General features: G+C 34.3%; 1 protein-coding gene across 1 annotated transcript in view; it reads right to left on the bottom strand.

The window, feature by feature from the left end:
- The window catches only part of Smp_147420 (hypothetical protein), a 51,681-nt gene that overhangs the window by 17,745 nt on the left and 12,006 nt on the right, over positions 1-21,930 (bottom strand). The window contains exons 4-5 of the mRNA XM_018789256.1: positions 15,948-15,991; positions 2,048-2,138 (exon numbers count right to left, since the gene is read on the bottom strand). Coding sequence (XP_018654717.1) covers positions 2,048-2,138; positions 15,948-15,991 — 135 coding nt within the window. The remainder of the gene's footprint in view (positions 1-2,047; positions 2,139-15,947; positions 15,992-21,930) is intronic.

A 21,930-nucleotide genomic window follows, 5' to 3' on the forward strand; every position in this document is an offset into this window, starting at 1 on the left:
TCCAATATTTGTCGATAAATTGTATAGACTTATTGAATGTTATTTCATCATTCTGCAATCGGTCAGCTCGTTTGTAATGGTTTATCCAGAATATTTAATTAACTTCAAATACAGTAAAGCAATTATTTTTATTTAAAAAAGTTAATGAAAGTTATGTATTTTAATTTCAATCTTAATAACGTAGACGATTTTACACTATCATTTCAAACTTCCGGATCAGTTTCTATGAATCATGCATCATAACCATTCACGATATTTGCGCTAAGGTTATTAACTATTGTAGGTAGTTCTCTTCAAGAAAACTACAGAAAACTGGATACTTGCCTCATGTGAGTTTGGGATTCTCCAGCTGCAGACAATCACAACGTTCTTAGGGAAACAAACACGGGTGCTTCAAGTCTCATTGTAAACGTTTCACGTTCATATGGCTGATTCCAGCCAATTCGTAATATAGCAAGATGATCACATCATTATGTCAGTGACGTCTTTCAAACTTTCGACATGGCTGAACTTAACATGTAATGATTTCTTTCCAGAAAGTCTAAAACATATATTGAAGCCAGTCTAAACATTCATATTTTTGTACACTAATTTACTATTTAATGGATCATGGGAGCGGTTTCAGGCTAAACAAGTGAAACACAGTTGTGGGCTTACATTCAGTAATTTCAGTAATTTGGTTTATTTTTAATAAAAAAAAAACGTATTGCTGAACTGCATCGAAAACAGAATAAGTTTGCTAGTTTCGATTGATATTTACTTTTACTGAATTTTTCACCCGTTCATTTCTACATGTACTACTTTCAACATAATTGTAGACTGCAAAAAATATTTCAACCAATTTCGACCAAGTAAATTGCATATTTTCAGTTTTATTAAATTACAGAAAACCATTTTATTGATTCACTTGTTACAATACAATAAAATTGCGCAAAGTTTTAAATCAAGAACAAATGTTGTTCTTCTGATTTTTCCCATTACATTTAAGCGGTTTTAAGGAATACACAAGCTATTTTTAGATATTGTTGTATAAACATATTCTATTGGAGTGTTCTGTATAAAGATGGATATTCATATTTTCTTTACCCTTTTTAAACATGTGTGAATTCATACTGTTCATAGGTGAATTGTATAGCAGTCCAAAGTCCAACAACATTTTATAAAATCCCTGTCACATGCTCAGTTGATATAATATTCATATATATCTTAAATACAACTAGCAATGTTGTGGAAAAGCATTCTCAATTCATTCCAATGCTGAAATGAGCTTGAAAAGTCATCTCAAACGATGCAGCATCTTATCATTATAGCAGTGTTTTGTTATTTTAATTGTTGTATTTTCATTCCTGCCATTTTAACGCAATAACTTCATATGTCTTATCTATTTAATAATGACAGCTACACATCTCACCGTATAGTCAATAATAATCAACAAATTAATTTAAAAGTAACAAAGATTACATTTTTAGTGTGGTTTCTATCACAAACTGAAATCAGGTTAAATATCATTGTAGAAAGAGAAAAGCAATATCCAGGCACTGATACAAGGTTTCGGTTACTGAGTTGCATTCAAGGAATAAATAAATAAATGTCTAGTATTTCCTGAATTTTAATGAATTTCATTTAGAATCACTGCTAAATTTCATATATTTATTTTGTCATATAAGTATAAATTTTACATGCTTATTGAACTGGCTAAAAAAAACTAACCAGAGTCAAATACTTAATATTTCATGTAAATATTGGTGTCACGAATGTATGAATTTAGTTCGATTTCATTTTGCATCCGTATAAATGCAAAACACAGGTTTTTCGGTGCCCCAACATTAGTGTTGATTGATGTCTTCTTTTACCAATTAATGAAATGGGCTGTTAATACATAAGCTTCCTTATAAGCATCTCTATAAAAAGCCTCAGTTCATGGTTTTAAACTGATTTTAAAAGAAGACCTCACAGAATCATCTTAACACGTTCAAATGTTTGTTCAGTCAATCAGTAAACACAAAATACTCATACAAAAAGATATAACAACCTCAGATCAACTTACCAACAATACCAGATTAAAATAACCGCGAATAGAATTATTAAAAGTGTAACAAATAGTCCCACTACCAAACCGATCGTAGCAGAATAGAACCCTTCAATGAAAAAGGAAATAAAGAATAAATCAAGTTTAAATTATCAACATGTAATATTTTTTAGAGAATAAATGCATAAATCAATTAAACATCATAATTCGATTTAATGAAGCCTGAAAAAATATTCGAAACCGTGGTGGCCTGCATGACTGACTAGTATATGAACGGTTTAGTGTTGGTTATTTTAAATTAATTATTTTAGGCCTTCAAATTTGGTTAAACGTACATTGACATAACCACCTGTCAGTCTATAAGAAATCAATTAATGCGTTAGCCAGTTTCACGGCTATGGATGTTAACATTGAGATGCATTCTTAATACCTATACTGATTATATTCATTAAAAAACGGTATTTAGTTACTAAGCTTGATGATCACAATTTAGGCATGACATTCCTACATTCATGTTTATTTGATCTTCAACAACATAAGACCCGAGATAAATGCCCACCAGTCAATATCGCTCTAACTTACAGTAACACAGTGAACAAGGTTCGACTTTACCATGGTTAATTCTATTAAAATACATTCCATTTAAACAAATTGTTGGGAAAGGTTTCCAGGTATAAAATAGATTATTAAATTTGTTTTATTTTTTCAGCACATTTAGAAGGTTACCAACAAATACGCTGCCCTTGGTGTTTACAAAGGTGAAGGCTCCTTAGTTATATTGAAGTTATTATCCTAATATCCTTAGATTCCAAATGATCCTGTAGTTTCTATTAAGGAAAGTCAGGCAATTGAAGGTAGTCAGCAGTTAACCTTTGACTACGGTTTTCTGCCATCTGATATTCATCAATAAACGGTGTCTGTTAACTTCAGAAAACTTAATCCTTCTGATGAATTCGAGTCCGCCTTACGCAGCTTCACAGTTTTCGAAATTACCATTATCTTGTTCAGGCCTTTACTGATCTCCTGTAGGACTGGGATATTTACAATTAATCGATCACTGAGCAATGGTCAGTCCCATATTTGTTTTATCCTTTAGTGTGTATAGAATTCTTTCGGTGAAGTCGCTATATGACAAGACGTCTGGTGTTAGTAAATGATAAAAAGTAATTTTAAATTAGAAAATTTTCCATCAGTCACCTGAATTGCTTCTAGTTTTCAAACATCTCAACTAACGATTGTAAAGTATTGTGTATTCCTCTGGATAACACTTCCATCATTAAAACTTAAATTAGAATTGTTCTTGTATAACACAGTTACAGTACGTATCATTAATTTCACACAGTACTTTGTTTATAATAAAATTACCTGCGTTTGGTTGATGTATATGACCATATACTGAATTTTTTTTAATTTTAAGGTATGTCATTAGGACTATAGATTTGAGACTGACTTGTAGTTAGACCTATTTTTAAAATCAATGAAATTATATACCTTATTAAAAAGCTTAAATTGAGCAGTATTAAAAAGAAGAATTCCAAATGAATATTTGTTTCAACTAACTTTCTATTCAAACTCTTAACATAACACTAGAAATATTAGTATTAGGCGCCGAAAAAAGCTTTGGTCAAATTAGACTGTGTATAATATTGGTCAAATAAAATAATATAGTATGATAGTAAATGTTCTCTTTTCAATATGGCTGACATGCATGAAGTAATTAATAGCTGGCAGATCTATAAGGCCTTCTGAGCAAGAGATACTAAAGAGTCACTAAAATGTGAAGTGCAAAATTTTTTTCTTAATCGCTAGGATACACATTGAGTTTAAATGATGTTCATCATTAGATTTGTTAATATATTTGGTCCCACTTTTGGATGAAACTAACCTAAAATGAACCAAAATATTGAATAGATCAATATGGCCATCATTTTTTCACACATGGATCCCTAACTAAATGATAATGAATACATTAGGCTGGTTATTTTGTTTTAACTGATAATACACTGAGTTACTTATGTTGACTGGAATCCCGAACCTGGGTCAAGGAGAAGAGTTGGGCGTAAGGTGAGTAAAAAAAATTGCCCCAAAATGCCCTGGTACGGCCGAGAGTGGGGAGAGTCTTCTCTCTCTCTCGAAATGCTCTCACATGGCCAGCGAATATATAGCCTCTGCCAGGGAAGTCCTACTCACTGCCTTCTCGTGGCATCACTGTTGTTTACGAAAGTGAGAGGACGAAAAGCGAATGACCGGCGCTTTAACCAGGTTGGTGGACACGGAGGGTCCACCTAGGGGAGTTGGAAAACCCTGATTCCAAACCAATGGTGCACATGGGCTCCAGTATCCTGATGGAACGAATGGCGAATGAACCTGTTGTTGGTCAACGGCTACCATGGGACTGCATCTCCTCACGATGCTTCACTGCCATGTGGATCAGACCTCTAGGTCAAAGGCTCGGGGTGTGGCCCCCTAAGAAAACCACCTGCTTCGGTTTGGGCACCCGAACAGTATCACAGCCCACACACAAATGACATGAAATGACTCACTACACTAACTACACTGCTCTCGTTCCTAATAGAAGAAAGACAATTTACATTTTTATTATGATTATTATTACCATTATTATTATTATTACTATTATTTACTACGTCGCTTTTTCACTCCCGTTATTCCCAAATTGTGTATCCTTCCTTTCCAACTTATGCAGTAGCTCGCCCATGACGGAAACTCTGTTCTATCTAAACGATCTCCAGTCACTGTCTGGTTGAGAGTGAATGCTTCCACCGATTACGAATACTGAAGCAGTCTTTCTGAAACCATGTACGCCGTTCAAGCTGGCTTCCTTCAACGTTCGCACACTAATGCAGATCGGACAACAGATGGGGCTGGCTATGTCTTTAGAAAGTCTTAATGTTAATGTTTGCTGTCTATCCGAGACCCGTATTCAAGACTCTAGTGAAGTACTACAAATTCGTTCTCCATCTGTCGCTTCGAAAAGCTTGTTTCACGTGCGCTTATCCGGGGACTCTGTGGCATCTTCGTCTGGTCTTGCAGGCGTTGGTGTTGCACTAAGCGCTAGGGCTGAGGCAGCACTAATTGATTGGATCCCCATTAACAGTCGGTTATGTGCTGTTAGATTAGAAAGCTCCATCAAAGTGAGAAGAAACCGGCGTGAGAAACGGTGTCTTTTCGTCATCTCCGCCTATGCCCCGACAGATTGCAGCCCGGATGCGATCAAGGATGAGTTTTACCACCAGTTAACAGTTCTTCTCCAGAAAGCGCGTTCGACAGATATTGTAGTATTAGCCGGAGACTTGAATGCTCAGGTCGGGCGTCTAGGCACAGAAGAGAGTCGTTTAGGTGGCCGATGGGGACTTGTTGGTCGCAGGACAGATAACGGGGACCGTTTGCTGCAACTGTGCACAGACCACAACCTGTTTCTGGCTAGCACTAACTTCCGGCACAGTCATCGCCGGTGTGCCACCTGGCGTCCTCCCTCTGCATCTCAAGCCTGGACTCAGATTGATCACATCGCGATCAGCTACCGCTGGCGTGGTTGTGTACAAGACTGCAGCTCCTTTTGGAGTACCTATCTGGAGTCTGACCATGCCCTGGTCTGCGCCAATCTCACCTTACTCCGGGTGACCGTGAGTTTGACCACAAACGAAGGCTGTTACGTAGTGAAATCGGGCAAAGCTTGCGTAAGGACCGAGAAGCCTGGTGGTCGGAGCGTGCTAATGAGATGGAAGCAGCAGCTGCATCTGGTAACTCCGGAAGCTCTTCCAACTCATCCGAGCCACTGGCAGCAAGAAGTCTGGTGTGAGTGAAACAATCTTTGAGGATGACGGGATGCCAATCACTAACATCTCTCGACGTCTTGGACGATGGGCGGAATTTTTCGAAGAGCAGTTCAACTGGCCTGCTGCTCCGGCAACATCAACCAGTTTGTCCTGCCCCCCATGGCCGGTGACGACTGATCCACCAAACGAGGCGGAAGTCCGCAAGGAACTCCAACTCTTGAAGCGCTACAAATCACCGGGCCCAGGTGACTTACCTCCGGCTCTTTTTAAAGATGGCGGTGACTTTCTGGCTAAGGAACTGACGGTGTTGTTTGCAAAGGTTTGGGAACTAGAAAGTGTTCCGACATCATGGAATGAGTCAATAGTCGTCCCTATCTTTAAAAAGGGTTCACGTTGTTCCTGTAACAACTATCGGCGGATAAGTCTACTTCCGATTGCGTCCAAACTATTGGCTTCTATCATTCTTCGTAGGTTGTTTAAAACCCGAGAACGATTGACTCGCGAGGAGCAGGCTGGTTTTCGTTCTGGTCGAGGATGCATTGATCACATCTTCACCCTCCGCCAAATGTTAGAACACCGTCATACTTATCGCAGGCCAACAATCGTAGTGTTTCTTGATATCAGGGCTGCCTTCGATTCGTTGGACAGGACTGTTCTCTGGGATTGTCTATTGAAGAAGGGTGTACCTGAGAAGTTCATTAACATCTTAAAGGCCCTGTATACGAACACCTCAGGTAGAGTGAGGGCATACAACCACCTTTCTCCCTTGTTTCATTCGAGCAGTGGGGTTAGGCAGGGTTGCCCGATCTCACCATTCCTCTTCAACTTTGCCATCGATGACATCCTGGAAACAGCTCTGATGAATGTAAGTAATGGCGGTGTGGATCTGTTGTCTGGAGAACGACTTCTCGACCTTGAGTATGCGGGTGATATTGTCTTACTGTGCGATAATGCCCAAGGCATGCAATCCGCACTTAATCAGTTGGCAATCAGTGTCCGCAGGTACGGCATGTGCTTTGCACCCTCCAAGTGCAAGGTACTCCTACAAGACTGGCAGGATTCTCATCCTGTACTCACTCTGGATGGTGAGCAGATTGAAGTAGTTGAGAAGTTCGTGTATCTAGGTAGCTATATAAGTGCTGGTGGTGGCGTGAGTGATGAGATTGGTGCACGTATAATGAAAGCCAGAGCGGCTTATGCCAATCTGGGCCATCTTTGGCGCCTTCGTGATGTTAGTCTGGCTGTAAAAGGTCGGATTTACGACGCGTCGGTGAGAGCAGTTTTGCTCTATGCTTGTGAAACCTGGCCTCTCCGAGTTGAGGATGTCAGACGACTCTCTGTGTTCGATCATCGTTGTCTCCGAAGGATTGCTGACATACAGTGGCAACACCATGTTAGTAATGCAGAGGTTCGGCATCGTGTGTTCGGGCGCAGAGACGATAATTCAATTGGTGTCACCATCTTGAAACACCGACTTCGGTGGCTTGGACATGTTTTACGAATGTCGTCCCAGAGACTTCCACGTCGTGCATTATTTGCCGACTCTGGGACTGGTTGGAAAAAGCGGAGAGGAGGTCAGTGTATGACATGGTGTCGTGGCATGAAAGAAAGCTGCAAAGGGCTAGCTTCTGTTGGTCCTTCACGACTCCCTGGCTGGGGTCCGAGAGATGGTGCAACACAGTGGCTAGAGACGTTATCAGATATGGCTCAGAATAGAAGCCAGTGGCGATCCTGCTGCAACCTTCTTTTACTTTCTACATAAAGAGTGGTTCTAACTTTCTTAACTGAAAGAGTCTTCTGGTTGTACATTTCAGTCCGCCTTATCTTTTCATCCCTTCTCTTCCTACTTTCATTATTTTGTGTGGCGCATATGTATCTGGTGCCCTTTTGTACCAATATATATGTGTTTAAATAAATAAATAAATAAATAGCAGAAAAATTAAATGGGTTAACAATGTGAAGGACGTTATTACTTGCGGCAAATCCTTCTGTATATTCCTGTGATAGTTCGGTAACGGCTAAAATAGTCCAGTGATGAGATCTCAGACTGTATTCTATGTATTCTATTCTATCAACAGAAGTGGGTTTAAATCCAACTGTTATCATCACTCCCTTGAAGATCTCAGGCATACCTTGCTGATCGCTGCTAGCTTGCATGAAACCTAGGTCAAGTTTTTGTTTTGAGTGTTTTGAGTAAAACTATATTCCATTTTATACTGTTATCAACGTCAGGACAAATTATCTAGCATAAATTTTCGTGAAAGCATTTTCAGAAGCGAATACCCTTAAACTATTGTTTTTCTATTTGCGTGTACTATAATATTGGAAAGCGTATATTTTTTATGATATATTTGTTTACTGTTACAAAAACTCATCATATAAAAACAACTCTAACGAGCGGCATAGTTTTAACAATGGTCGCTATATTATATATAAATATATGGTACCGTTGTTATAGGTTTCTGTTTGTTCATGTTTACCAAAGTGAATGCGTTTCGCATATTTTAAAAAAATCAATATAACGCAAGGGATGGTACGTGTAAATGTCATTACCTTGGTAACCTTTAAAAATGAAGAAGTACTTATAACTAGCATTAAACTAACATCAAAGTAAGAAACATTGTTGAACTGAGCAGAGTTAATCATGTTAGTGAAAGTTAGTTATGTAAATTTCTGATGTTATACATTTACTAGTATTAAAATGTCAGCTAGCGAAACTGAATTGAAAATTCAGGAAACTGAGATTTTAATTTTGATACTTATGGATGAATGGAAATAATATCCCTCTGAGCTTGATTCGAAATAACTTCTTATCCAAATACAGACTCTACATCTATTAAATTCATATTATTTCATGTTAGTTTTAAAAACAATAACTTGGGTTACAAAATCAGAAGGCTTATAGTTCAATCCACAATGTGTTCATCAGTTTGTGTTGTTCAATAGTCGTAAACCAAGATGAATCAGATATCAAATTCTTTGTGGCTTATTAAGAATCTCCATGAAGTAACTACTCGTAACTGATTTTATCTAACTTATTCAAATCATTAAAACTGTAATTTTTTTTTATTAAACTTTATAAAAGATATTCGAAACCTCTACATACAATCAAAAATTAATTCTAGTTCGGCTGTTTTTAACAATGAAATTGTAGCTGGTCAAGCTACAGCTATTTATGTACCTTGTAAAAATAACTAAACATTTAATAATCAACTAACGTTTGTTACATGCACAGTAGCTAATGAAATCTACAGAACAAGTACAAACAAAAATAGTTTCACATAAATGTTGATATTATCTTAATGAAACATTTAAGCTATGAAAACGAGAACTATCCTCTTTGCTCCTGTTGTTTTTTATACTGATCAATTGTAGTTTCCTGAAAATGCGCAAGTTTATTTAAATTAATAGACTTGCCTTTTGTAAAGGCAAATTAGAATACCTAACAAACCCTGAACGTAAAGTCAAATGTCCGAACACATTACCGAGAATTGAAGTTTAATCTTCATCACTAATCTATATCATCCAATAGGATTTTACTTAATCATATATTCCTCATTGAAAATGTTCTGTTTCAATTCGCTAGCCACCCATTCAGATAAATAACAACTTCAATTTCTGATTGTATGTCCTCTATCCACAGACGTTTGCGATTAAAGTTTACTTCTATTGAACAGTTAATTTCTTAATCATAATTGAACGAATTTTCTTTACGCTTAACTAATAGAATGCTATTCATAAGGCTCAATGTGTCATGAGGTTTATGAAAATTGCAAAATTTTTAACCATTACTAATGTATGTAAATTTTCCTAATTGGTCATTTGCTTCTGTTGATTGGTCTGAATTAGTCTATGCACGAACTGTTTATGTTATACTGATAACAACCTACAAATAAATATCTAGAATGCTCTAAACGTCAACAAAATGTTCAGGATTCCGAAATAAACATTCATTCCATGGTAGAATAATACTTTGGTATCAGAATTAAAAATCCTCAAAGAAAGATAAGACGCTTGAAATCCGTTCATAACATATGAACACGAAGTTTTATTTCAATGTGTGCTAATAAAAGAACGTGAATTTTTGAATAAGTATGTTTTAAAGTGGTTTATAATAGTTCAGTGTTAACTCGAATTATTATTTAATAAAACTAACACATGTACTTTGTTCGTCGATATAACTGATCTTCATCCTACATTACAATGACAGAAAATTAGTATTCGTTTTATGAGTTCAAAAATGAAGCCAACTAATGGTGAAGCAATCACAAAAAATGATATTTACAATAATCGATGTCTAGATAAATTGATTTCTTAATTATAAAGTTTAGACACATAAGTAAAGATTTAAATTTTTCCGTTTTTAATATTGAAGGCTGCATTCAATCAATACTGACGAATCGTAAACAGGACAAAACGTGCCTTTTGAATCCCACTGCTAACCAAAAACAAGTTTTAGTAAAACTAGTCAGATTCACATGATGGTTTTCAATACCATAAGCTGAAAACATATCCTGATGATTGATTCAAATAATCCAACATTTCATTGCTATTGTACAGGATACTTTTTTCAAAATTTCATTGACTAATGAATAAAGTTTCGATAAACGATAAAGTATCCCTCTACCTACTTAGATGGCATGAAGAGTTTATATATTTTTCAAGTAATTTTCATGTTTAAAGTATTTGGAACTTTATTTCATGTGACCGTAGGTCACAGTGATTAATTATCTCTTATTAACAAATTACTATTATTATTATTTAATTTTTTTTGAAGTCAGTCAAGCAATAGTAACATGTGACTTGCCAAATATAAGCATCGGTTGAATTCCCAACAACATATAAAAGCAATAAAAAAACCATCAAGATAACTGACAGAGTTCTAGAAATAATAAAAGTACTCAGTAATAGTAGTAGAAGAGATTAGTTTAAGCCGATACAATTCAAATGTTCAAAATTAACTTTCTGAACAAACAGTATGAGATCATTTTAAACTTATGATTTGGGGGAAAGGAAAATAGTGAATGTTTCTATCAGTGCAAATGCATGAAATTGTATTTTACGGTAGGGCCAGTTTTGTATCCTTCTTCACTAGTTAGAGGGATATAGGTGTGCAATGCTTCGAAGGCTTCTATTATGAAATACTAGAAATCTACGAATATCCCTTATTTTAAAAGATTAATTTTCACAGACGATAAGTAAGAAAGCATGAACTACAGCGCAGTATACTCGTTCTTTAGTTGGTAAACGAACAGCTCACCTACTTAATAAGTGATGCAAGGTGACAAAGTCAAATTTGCTTCCTGAACTCATGTCAAGATCTTCTCATGCAACGACCCTCCAGAGCTTGTAACCTTTCCAAGATGAGTGAAACGGTTGATATCCTCAGCTTCTTTTAAAGGAAAACACTTCTCGAGCTAGATAAAAGTACTTTCACCTACGAATTTATGTTGGTTCCCCATGAAAAGATATGTAATAAGTTTGAGTATTGCTTAGTCAGATTAAAATTATGTTAAATAATCCCTTTGTTCTCCATTATTTTTTACCACAAATGGCTGACAAACACAGACGCTCAGGTGACAAGACATCAAATAACAACAAAGTTTAGGAATTATAAAACTAATTGAATTTAACAATTCTTAATGATTATTTGATGAAAATTGACGTATGACCTACTTTTAGAACAGAAATGTTTATAATGGAAGTTTTATTTGCCACTGTAAATTTATATATATATATATATACAAAGACAATGTTGAATATTATTTCTTCTTCTATATATATATGAAATAAAATAGTAGGTCATTATCTTTTAGATTAATGCCTAAATAAAGTTTTATGTTAAAATGAATGGATTTCTACTGTTTCTAATAAAACTGGATATGGGTAAAGCAGTTCAACCTCATTGTCGATACTCATTAAAATTTGAAAAATTCCCATATTGTGATTCAGAACAACATATATAAGCGAACAATATTGTTTTCGATTAGATCCTCATCAGGCTTTACTCTAATATACAGTAATATTTATATGCATATACGAAATTATTAAACCAATCAAGGCAGTTTATGAGTCAAATGATAAACTCGATTTTGAATGACACGACTAAATTTCAGAAACTCAACGACATAAAAGACATAAATATGAAAACAGAAAAAATGTTGACTAATTCACTCAAGGAATTAAAAAATAAAGGAATAATCACTCCGAGTATACACGATTCACTTATACCCACCGGATCGAACACGCCTCGACTATATGGTCTACCCAAAGTTCACAAGGCAGGTCTTCTGCTTCGTCCAGTTTTAGACATGTATAATTCACCCTACCATAAAACTGCAAAGTGGCTAGTTCAAATCCTGGAACCCTTCTAATCATTGACCTATTTTCCTATTATGTAACATTGATTCAAGCCTTTTATTATTCTTATCACAACTAGTACACCTGTCATTACACTATCAATTTGTACTTTTCACTTATTATTAATTTTGATTATGTAATCTATTCCACTGTTATCATTGACTCATAAACTGCCTTGATTGGTTTAATAATTTCGTATATGCATATAAATATTACTGTATATTAGAGTAAAGCCTGATGAGGATCTAATCGAAAACAATATTGTTCGCTTATATATGTTGTTCTAGATACTCATTAAAATTAACAGGGAAAACATAGAACAGAAAATATAGATTACAATTTTTAAGCCACCCCGTAAAAGATAAACAGTAATAATACCGGTGAATAATTCCTAGTATTTGATGCCGATCTCTCTGGAATTAATGTTTTTGATTATTCACAATTTTAACCGTTTAATTGTAAGCGGTTTATGTAAAGTCATCGGCAAATGCAATTTCTCTTTATAGATTATACAGTTTCGATCAGTACAACTTTAAAGACATGAGTAAAATATGCTTTTCTTTTAAATCACTTATTACAAGTATTTACGTTTATATGCGAATGCATTAAAATTATAACGTGAAACTTCAAAAGTTTCTCAGAAATCATTCACATTCCCAAAGCATTCCATTTAAAGTGGATTCTTAGATTTTAAAACAATTTTAAAAGATCAGAGTCGACGTCAAGTTAAAATGATGATTGATTTTAATTTTCTTACTATTTACGCGCATATTCAGTTATCAGATTGATAAAATTGACTTTTGTATGGTCTGACAACAGTTTAATGAAATCAATTCGGAGATTTTCAAGTCTGTTTTTCTCGTTTTTCTAAATCTGTTCCAACTTGTGGTTACAACACCGAGCTTGATAAGCTTTGTTCAGAAGTATGTATTCAAAGTAGCCATTTAATAATTTAGCGTAACTATCGAGAATGTTTAAAATAGGAGTCTATAACTTCAGTCGTCATTAAGTACCGAAACTGTCTAATAATCTCATTTTATTTCAAGAAAATTCATTTAACATTTTAATGAAAAGCGTGTCAAGGATTCTCAAGAGCCGTATGTTTAGGAATCTATAGGTCAGACTGAACCTATAGTCTTGAATTCTTACGATAGGCACGATACATTAGGCCTATTGTGTTCAAATAGAGTAGTTCTAAATAATTTCTAAAGTCAATTAATTGGAGTTTGAATGACAAGCCTCGGTCGGTAAGCAAGAATTAATATTTTAACTTAGATTGAAGTTCTATCATAGTAGCTTTGCGTTACTAACTGCTGAGGACGTTAAAGCCCCAGAACTCACTTAGAAAAGGTCGTAATTTTGTAATTTTATTCTGAAAATTCGAATTTTATGTTTTCGCGCCAAGAGACGCTTAGTTGACATGCAGCTTACATTTTCCACTCGGAATTCCTTGACTGTCATTGGTCGACGGATCTTTTTAGTACGGTATTTTGTGTTTCTCCCAAGAGCGTTTCTATCATCGTATAAATAAGCTTGATTTGTGTACTTAGTGACCTCGTATTTTTCTGGGGGCTTGTAGAATACATTCTCTACGCCTCATCAAGACTTACTGATCTAGTTAGCAGGGCTGGGGACAACGGATTAGAATAACCTATCGTGTCAATGACGAATTCCCAAGTATTGTTTCCAGCTAGAGAAGTAGTGTTTCACTTTCATAAATGGATTAGAACAACAATCAGTGGCTTCAGTTATTGGTATGATTGTATTACGTATGATCACTGATGAACTTCATTGAAAAATATCATACCTTAGGGATTGTTTGGATTGAAAATGGGTACAATATGTCGGTTGATTTTAGTTCGTAGTTTATCTATTACTCTGTCTTCTACATCACTTCAGTAGCATTCATCAATGACGTCACATATTAGAAATCGGATGAACGATTTTATATTGTATCAAGCAATATAACCTGTAGAAACTATTTTATTACAATCGTGTATTCCTAGTAAACCACTCGATGAAACCATATCAATGTTAGGTAACCGAAGCCTTGCTAAATAATTATTCAAAATTGAGTGTATATCTAAGTATATATCCAAGTCCCAAGTTGATAATAAAGATTAATCGATATGTAGAAAGCAAACTGTATCTGTTAAGAAGCATTAGTAATATAGTATTAGTTACTCTGATGTTTTATTTCATTGAAATGAATAAAATATTTTTAGACATTATCAAAATCATTACGTCACGCATAATCCTGGAACAAATCTCTGTAAACGTGGTTGAGGTAGTGATGAACTTAGAGTGTACAAAACGAACATCTAACATTTTGATGAAAACGTTCTCGATTCTACGCGTATGGTGATTTTAATGAATAGTTTAACTAAACAAAGCTTGATTAAAAGGCTTCTCTGAGCATTAGAAACTTAACATAATTGTTTATCAGAAGAAATAGTAGATTACTGTTCAAAAGAAAGTATTGTTAAAGCTCAATTAATTTGAAATTATAATTAGAAGTAAAATAATGACATGTAACACGTCACTTCGAAATCGAGACTTTCGAATAAATTGAAAAAGCTGTACAAAATGTCTGTTGAGTGTCACATGGTATTTAATACGTTAAAAAAACATTCTGTTTAACGATTAAGTTACTTTTAAGATTTTTCTGGTTCCTAATATGTATTATTGTTGTGTGCCATATAATATATGAAATCTAAAGATTTTCGTGATAGATTGTCAATACTTGGAGAACGCTATAAGCCAAGAAAAATTAAGAAGCTGTTTTATCTAAACCCGGAATACTTCGCGTTATACACACATAACACTACAGTGAATAGAATTAAGAACACTCGGGTATTATTGCAAAACTTTTACCTATAAAACAGTCAGTTCAAAATCGGTAGTAAGCTAGGATAAATTAGTCATCCATCGGTTCATAACTCACATTGCATACTCATTAGAACTCACCTCCCTATAAAATTTTCTTTCAGATAGCTCAAAATCATCGTATAACTACATCAAATTATCTTATATGACATAAACATATTCATCCATTATATTTCACGTTAAATAACTAAAAAACTGATTTCTACGAGACAACTGATCAAACAATCAATATGAGAATTCTTATTATCTATTACAAAATGTTATGGAGTTTATTTAACTTGAAGTTATGCATCATGGGCTGAGTTAATTTCGACAAATTCGCTTCAAGGCATGAAGGTTCTAGGTTCGGTCCTTTGTAGGATCGTCTATATGTGGAGACTCTCTAAATAGGATACAAAAACAGCAATTCATTGTTTTCTGATCTTCAATTGTTCTCTGACTCAAGTAAGTTCATGATGTCAAACGGGTTAGTTAATTCACTGAATGTTTTATTTGCCCACTAGTTCAGCTATAAGACTTCACCTACATTTGTTTAAACAAGAGTATGAAAACCTGTTCCTCAATGTACTGAATGTAGATCGCTGGTATGAATAATTTCAAAAAAAGCATAAATTATGAATGTCATTTATATACAAGTGTCAACGAAATCTAAGTTCATAAACTAATAATTTTTGATCAAATAATTATCAGTGTTAAACGTTAAAATAAATTGTATTGAAATGATACATCACTTGACAGATATAGTATCATTTTAATTATCATTAAACCTCAATCATAACTAGGAATCCCGTGATCACCATATTAATTGATTTCATATTGGAATATAAAGATTTTAGTATTTACAGAACAAACATTAACTAATTCCAAAAACTTACCAGCATAGAATTGACAATAATCACCAATGTAATCATCAGTACACCTGAAGAAAGAAAAATGTGAAAAAAAACTTGTAAGTTTAATTTGTTTGTAAACACTAGTTGACATATAATACGAATATGAATATGAAGTACGAACATTTTCGTGATTATTTATCAATTTATTTAACAAAAATCGAGAAACTCAAAACTGACTGAACAAGTGACCATTGGTAAAAGTTAGCTTTTCATGGTAACATTTGCAGTTGAGCATACTGACAACAGGAAACCAAACTGTTACAATAAGCTCAGGAGTTTGAGGTACACATTGCTTGCTAACAATGAAGCTTTATTTTATCTATTTGAGCCTAGGCGTGACTTCATTACCCCTGATGTATATACTCATTTGTAAATACAAGATAAAATAATTTACTGCTATTGAAGAACACAAACAAAAGGTATAACAAACCTTAGTATCATATTTTAAACTAAAAATAGCATTATTCTATGAAAAAATATACGACAAAATGACATCTTTGCAATGTACGTTATACCATTCATTGCATGAATATCAGCAGTTTAGAAACCAAAATAAATGACTTTGCTACAAGTTCCTCATCATTACTATTGTTCTTAATTTCAATATAACGTAACTGAGTCTTCGCCTCAAAATCTAGCAGTTTCCAAGTCAATGTGTTCTCAAATAATTTTACATTAATATTGATTATTAGACGGATAAGCTATTGGTGACATAAATATTTAAAGTGGAAATAGGATTACAAGACTATATGCTTTCTAAAACATTTGGAAAATATTTTATTTGAACAAATCTCTGAATTTACTCATCTCAGACACTCAATTTAAATAAAGTCATTGTAAGTCATCGGTGAGTGTTATGTAAAACTTATTGCACAAATATCACTTAGTTACAGTCAGTTAAATATTAGAATACGTCTAACATGGAATTATTCATGTATACGAAAATCTACTTTACCATGTACGGATGAATTGTTATTTGACTGACACTGTTACACAGTCAGGCTACTTCATTTTATTCCTAATCAAAAAGATTAATATTTAACCTCAGACGAAAATTATATGATTAATTTTGTTTAGTTGATTTGTTGTTACCATGGTAGTAATGCAGATTGTGAGTAACGTTATAAATTCACTACCAAAACAAATGAACGAAAACAAACAAAAATCAATAGCTTCTTTTTCTTTTACTGTATATATATCTATACAACTTTAGATACACAATATATTATTTAAATTATTGCTTATTTATGAATAATCAATAAAACTGAGATATTTACGTACGCGGTTACACAAATGCCACTCTAGATTAAAGAAAAAATGATGAAATAGCTTTTCTTGTTTGGTGTCATGTCAGTTGTATCTCATTTATGGACAATGTGATATCTGAAACTGTTGATAGAGCATAATTAGTTTATAGTGGCTGTAATTTTAATGTTCGCGTTACGAAAGCTAACTAATATCGCTTGTTTAGCTTCGATACAGAAAGCTGGTACTTGGTCCATAAATATTCATGATTTTGAAATACATTAATTTATAAATCTTGTGTTTCAATTATGTATCAGAATAATGTATAGTTTGAAATCAATCATACCATTTTTATCACATGACAGACTGTCTTACGAGGTATGCATGTTGCCATATATAAAAGGGTTGATAGGTTTGATTAGATACTGGTCGAATGTAGTCGATTCGCTCAAACTCACACGATAAGAATTACGTGGTGATAATATTGATTCACTAAATAATATTGTTAGCCTTCTTATAGTACAATAAAATTATTAGTTATCGATTAATATGAAACCAAGTTTAGTAAATTAGACTTAGAGGGGGTTTTGTGGAGAATTTTAGTGTTTTCACAGTTGAAATCATGAGTCAATTGAAGCTAGACCACCATCGAAAACCTGAAAGCACTGGACGGCCGTTTCGTCCTATTATGGGACTCCTCAGCAGTGCGCATCCACGATCCCGCACTCGCGAGATTCGAACCCAGGACCTACCAGTCTCGAGCTGAAGCCCTTAACCGATAGACCACTGCTCGAAAATTCGTGGATTAGTTGAAGTTAGACATTAACACCAATCCACGATTTTGAGCGACCGTTCACCAATTGTCTTCAGTGAGCTGATATCTCTACAACAGACCTGGTAGAACTCCACTTAGACTTAGTCAATTAGCAGAAATAATTACCTACAATATCTTGGGGATATTTATTTAGTTGGAGACAAAAAATGGTATTTCTTTAAAGAAACGACTATGTATTTTAAGCGAGGTACATTTTAACAAGCTACTTCATTCATGTAGTGCAATTTTTGAAAAGAATCCGACTGTTAGATAGATATAAAAGCTGGTGGCCACTCTGTTATGGTCACAAATGAAGTAATGCAAAGTATTGTCTCAACAACTTCGGTCTTTATAGCTTATACAAATAACATCTGGAACTTCGTTCCTATGGTTTACTTTTTTTGAATTAGGATGGTCTTAAAACTATGATTTCATTTTTTCCGCCTAATTTAAACCATATACAAATTGTATCAGTAGGGACCTCAATAAGGTTGCCCAGTGACGATTGAAATCGAATTTGGAACTTGGAACTGGAAAATACGGATACGTTTTCTATGATGACCCGTTTATCAACTTAAACTTCGTGAATCGTAGGGTTTTATCTGGGTTACATGCAGTGGTGGACTTAGGGCTCAGGTATTCCGACAATCTCTCCATCTCATAACAGGTCTTCAAACAGGTTTCCAAGTCTCAACTACTTCTGGGGTGTATATTTCGTAACATCTATAACATTGACTCACTTACGTTGATGCACAAAGTATGTGTCCGACAAGTTACAGAACAAGGGACTTTCACTGTGAATAGCGTTTAAATTTAAAATAAATTTCGGTTGAAATCCATACAGCAGCGATTCACACTTTGCATTATAAGGAATGATGGAATAAAAAACTACGAACCCAAATGCCATAAGCTTTCACTCAACCCTTCATGGGAACGGTGACTTGAATTTAATCTTTTTCTTCAAAATACTTAATAAAATATCATTTACATCCACTGATACAATACAATATCCATGCATATCTGCTTATAAAATCTACAATATTTTATCATTAGTGAGACTGTCTCACTCTAAATCTCTTTATATGAGTTGTTTTTCTGGTAAACTTTCCACTCTGGAATAGATGGAAGCCATCTTTCGATGAAATAAAATCACTATGATCATTTGTTCATTGCATCGGTGCTTGCCACACCTCAGAGACTGCCATAAATGTTCTTACTATTTTGAATAAATCCCATTTCACTAGTGAAATTATGGGCATATTGTATGTTTGATCATTGATATTATTGAGAGCATTCATTACACGTCCTTTCTGGGAAATATTTTACGCTAGAACTGTCCCTGGTTAATTTCACTAATTTAAATATCTATCCAAAGAAATAGATTTTAAAACAACTTAGCAGTTATATATAGGCAGACATCACAGTAATTCTCTCTGCTGTGCTTTTGTGTCATGTTTTATCGCCTTTTTAGTTGAATATGACTGAAAGTACTCTGTAATGCTACTGGAAATGCCTCTTCATACACTACACATGAACTAACAGTATTCCCTGGTTCTCGTAAAAATAGTTAACGGCTCCCAAATGCTGCCACACATTATTGTAATCTTTGTAATAAATATCCTTTCGAAACAATTAATTAATCATATCAATTCAAACAACTTAACAACATATGTTCTTCCTGTACACGTTATATTGATTTCTGTATCAATTTGATCATGACTGTAAATTAGCGTATATTTTGTAATTATTTCCGGAATATTATATTTGTTTATTTATTATTCATTATCTATCTTAATTACTATTTCAAAGGTTATCAATAAACAGATAAGACAGAATTACTTTTAACTGAAGCTATCCTATTAAGTAAAACATTCTCTTTAAAAGTAAAGACCTAGATATAGCATACGTCATAAAATTATATATATATATATATATATATATATATATACTACTGTTACTAAATTGAAGCTACCATTTCTTGTTGATATTTGTGATGATCCTTTGATGGGAATCAGTAATCAGTGCTATTGACAAACATCAATCCGTCGAATCCATTTAACATACGCTACTAAACCTTCATGGAAATGTAAACTTCAACATTACAGTTTAACAACAGTGAAAGTAATTAAGTCTTGGGATTTCAATTCTTACACAAATGGGTTTTGTAAGTTGAACATTCTTCGTACCCACATTGGTGTTACAAATCTTTACTATGTGACATTGGTGAAAGTGAGCTATAAACGACTTTCGATTTGGAACCATTAGTTGAAATTAGGAAAGTGATTAAGCTGATCTTGTGGGCTAAGAAATTATTCACATTTCATTGAAGAGTCTAGCCTAAGTCAGTAATACAGCTATCTAATTGTGTTGCACACTGTTTTCTGAGTGTTTGCAAAACATTTCTTAAAGTCTGAATATGTCTAAGGTTAAGGAAAATAATCTAATCAATAAGACCGAATCAGGTAGTAACAACCTATAAGACAATATGGTGTGAACTGATATCTCCCTTAAATTTAACCGTCACGAAGGTGCCATTTAGAATAATAGCTCTGTTTGTAGAAACTATAATGTAAACAATATCTGATGGACTTTTCAAGCGAACAACCTGCTGAAGTTATCTTTCGTTCTTTCAAGAGAAGTACTAAAAGTGAAGTTTCAAGACTTAACGGGACAAAGATCTGAACTTTTTTTCAGAAACAAGGTCAGTATTTAACCTCTCAAACCTACCAGTTATATATCAAAACGAACTCTGTTATGCCAAGCAACTAATTTTATAAAAGTCGTCTCTAGTTAACTGTTACTGGTGGTATGTTGTCAAATAAATTCCAGAATGGTTGACTGAATATTTCAAACAAAACTCATTCTGGTAAATTAGATTGAGTCCCATCTTACGATCGATGTTATGAATTTCGATCCAGCCTTAGAGTGAAACTCACATATAATTACAAAACTGGAATTTCAGAAACGTTCTTATAGGCCTACGTCAGAGGATTCATGTGTTAAAGTAAATTGATTTGTGGATACATTTTTGGGGGTTAGCTTTGTCTATAACAGAATTCGAATTAATTTTGTAGAAAAATCTAAATGTAAATCGAATTTGTTTAATATGATGTTAAACCACGTTTAACAAATTAACACGTAAAAACAGTACCCACCAAAGACAATGGAACATGATAGCGCATTATTCCAGATTGGTTGAAGTTAGACTTGAACAACATTGGATCCCGGCTCAGTGATCTAGAGATTACGCATTTGCGCGCGAAACCAAAGATCCTGGGTTCAATACCCGGTTGCGGCGCTGTGAATGCGCATTGTTGAGGAGTCTCACACTAGAATGAAATAGCCGTCCAGTGCTTCCAGGTTTTCAGTCGTCATCTAACTTATATCAGTTCGTGTTGTCAATAAAAATTCGACAATCTCCACGACCACATACTGATAAAATTCCAAGATAATCCTGACAACAAATTAATATGAAGTCGTGATTTATTAAACTAATGTTGAATGAACACCTTTTGGAACAAAAATTTAATGCATTGAACATACAACAACTACAACGAGTGTTATTATTTGTGAAAAATATATTTGAATTAATGTCAGAGGTTGAAATTTAAAATCTATCCCAACACTTTTATCCCACCACCCTGTCTGTGTGAAGCATTTTCCACTTCATGATTGGAGAACAGCAACATCTCACCAGTACCTAGACTTTGTTGTCAAGTTTGTGTCTAATGGTTTACGATGATTCCTAATACTGACAAGTTATATATCCTCTCTTCCATTGTTATTTGGCTGGTCTTTCCTGTCTCCCACATTGTCAGGACGTATCCATGTACCTATAAAAAGTGTGGCTATTGATGTAACAATGGTCATCGGACTAGTGACATCCGTGGACTTTCGGCTGTCATC

The sequence above is a fragment of the Schistosoma mansoni genome, chromosome W (genome assembly GCF_000237925.1).
Source record: "Schistosoma mansoni strain Puerto Rico chromosome W, complete genome".
In the NCBI taxonomy this organism is placed as follows: Eukaryota; Metazoa; Platyhelminthes; class Trematoda; order Strigeidida; family Schistosomatidae; genus Schistosoma; species Schistosoma mansoni.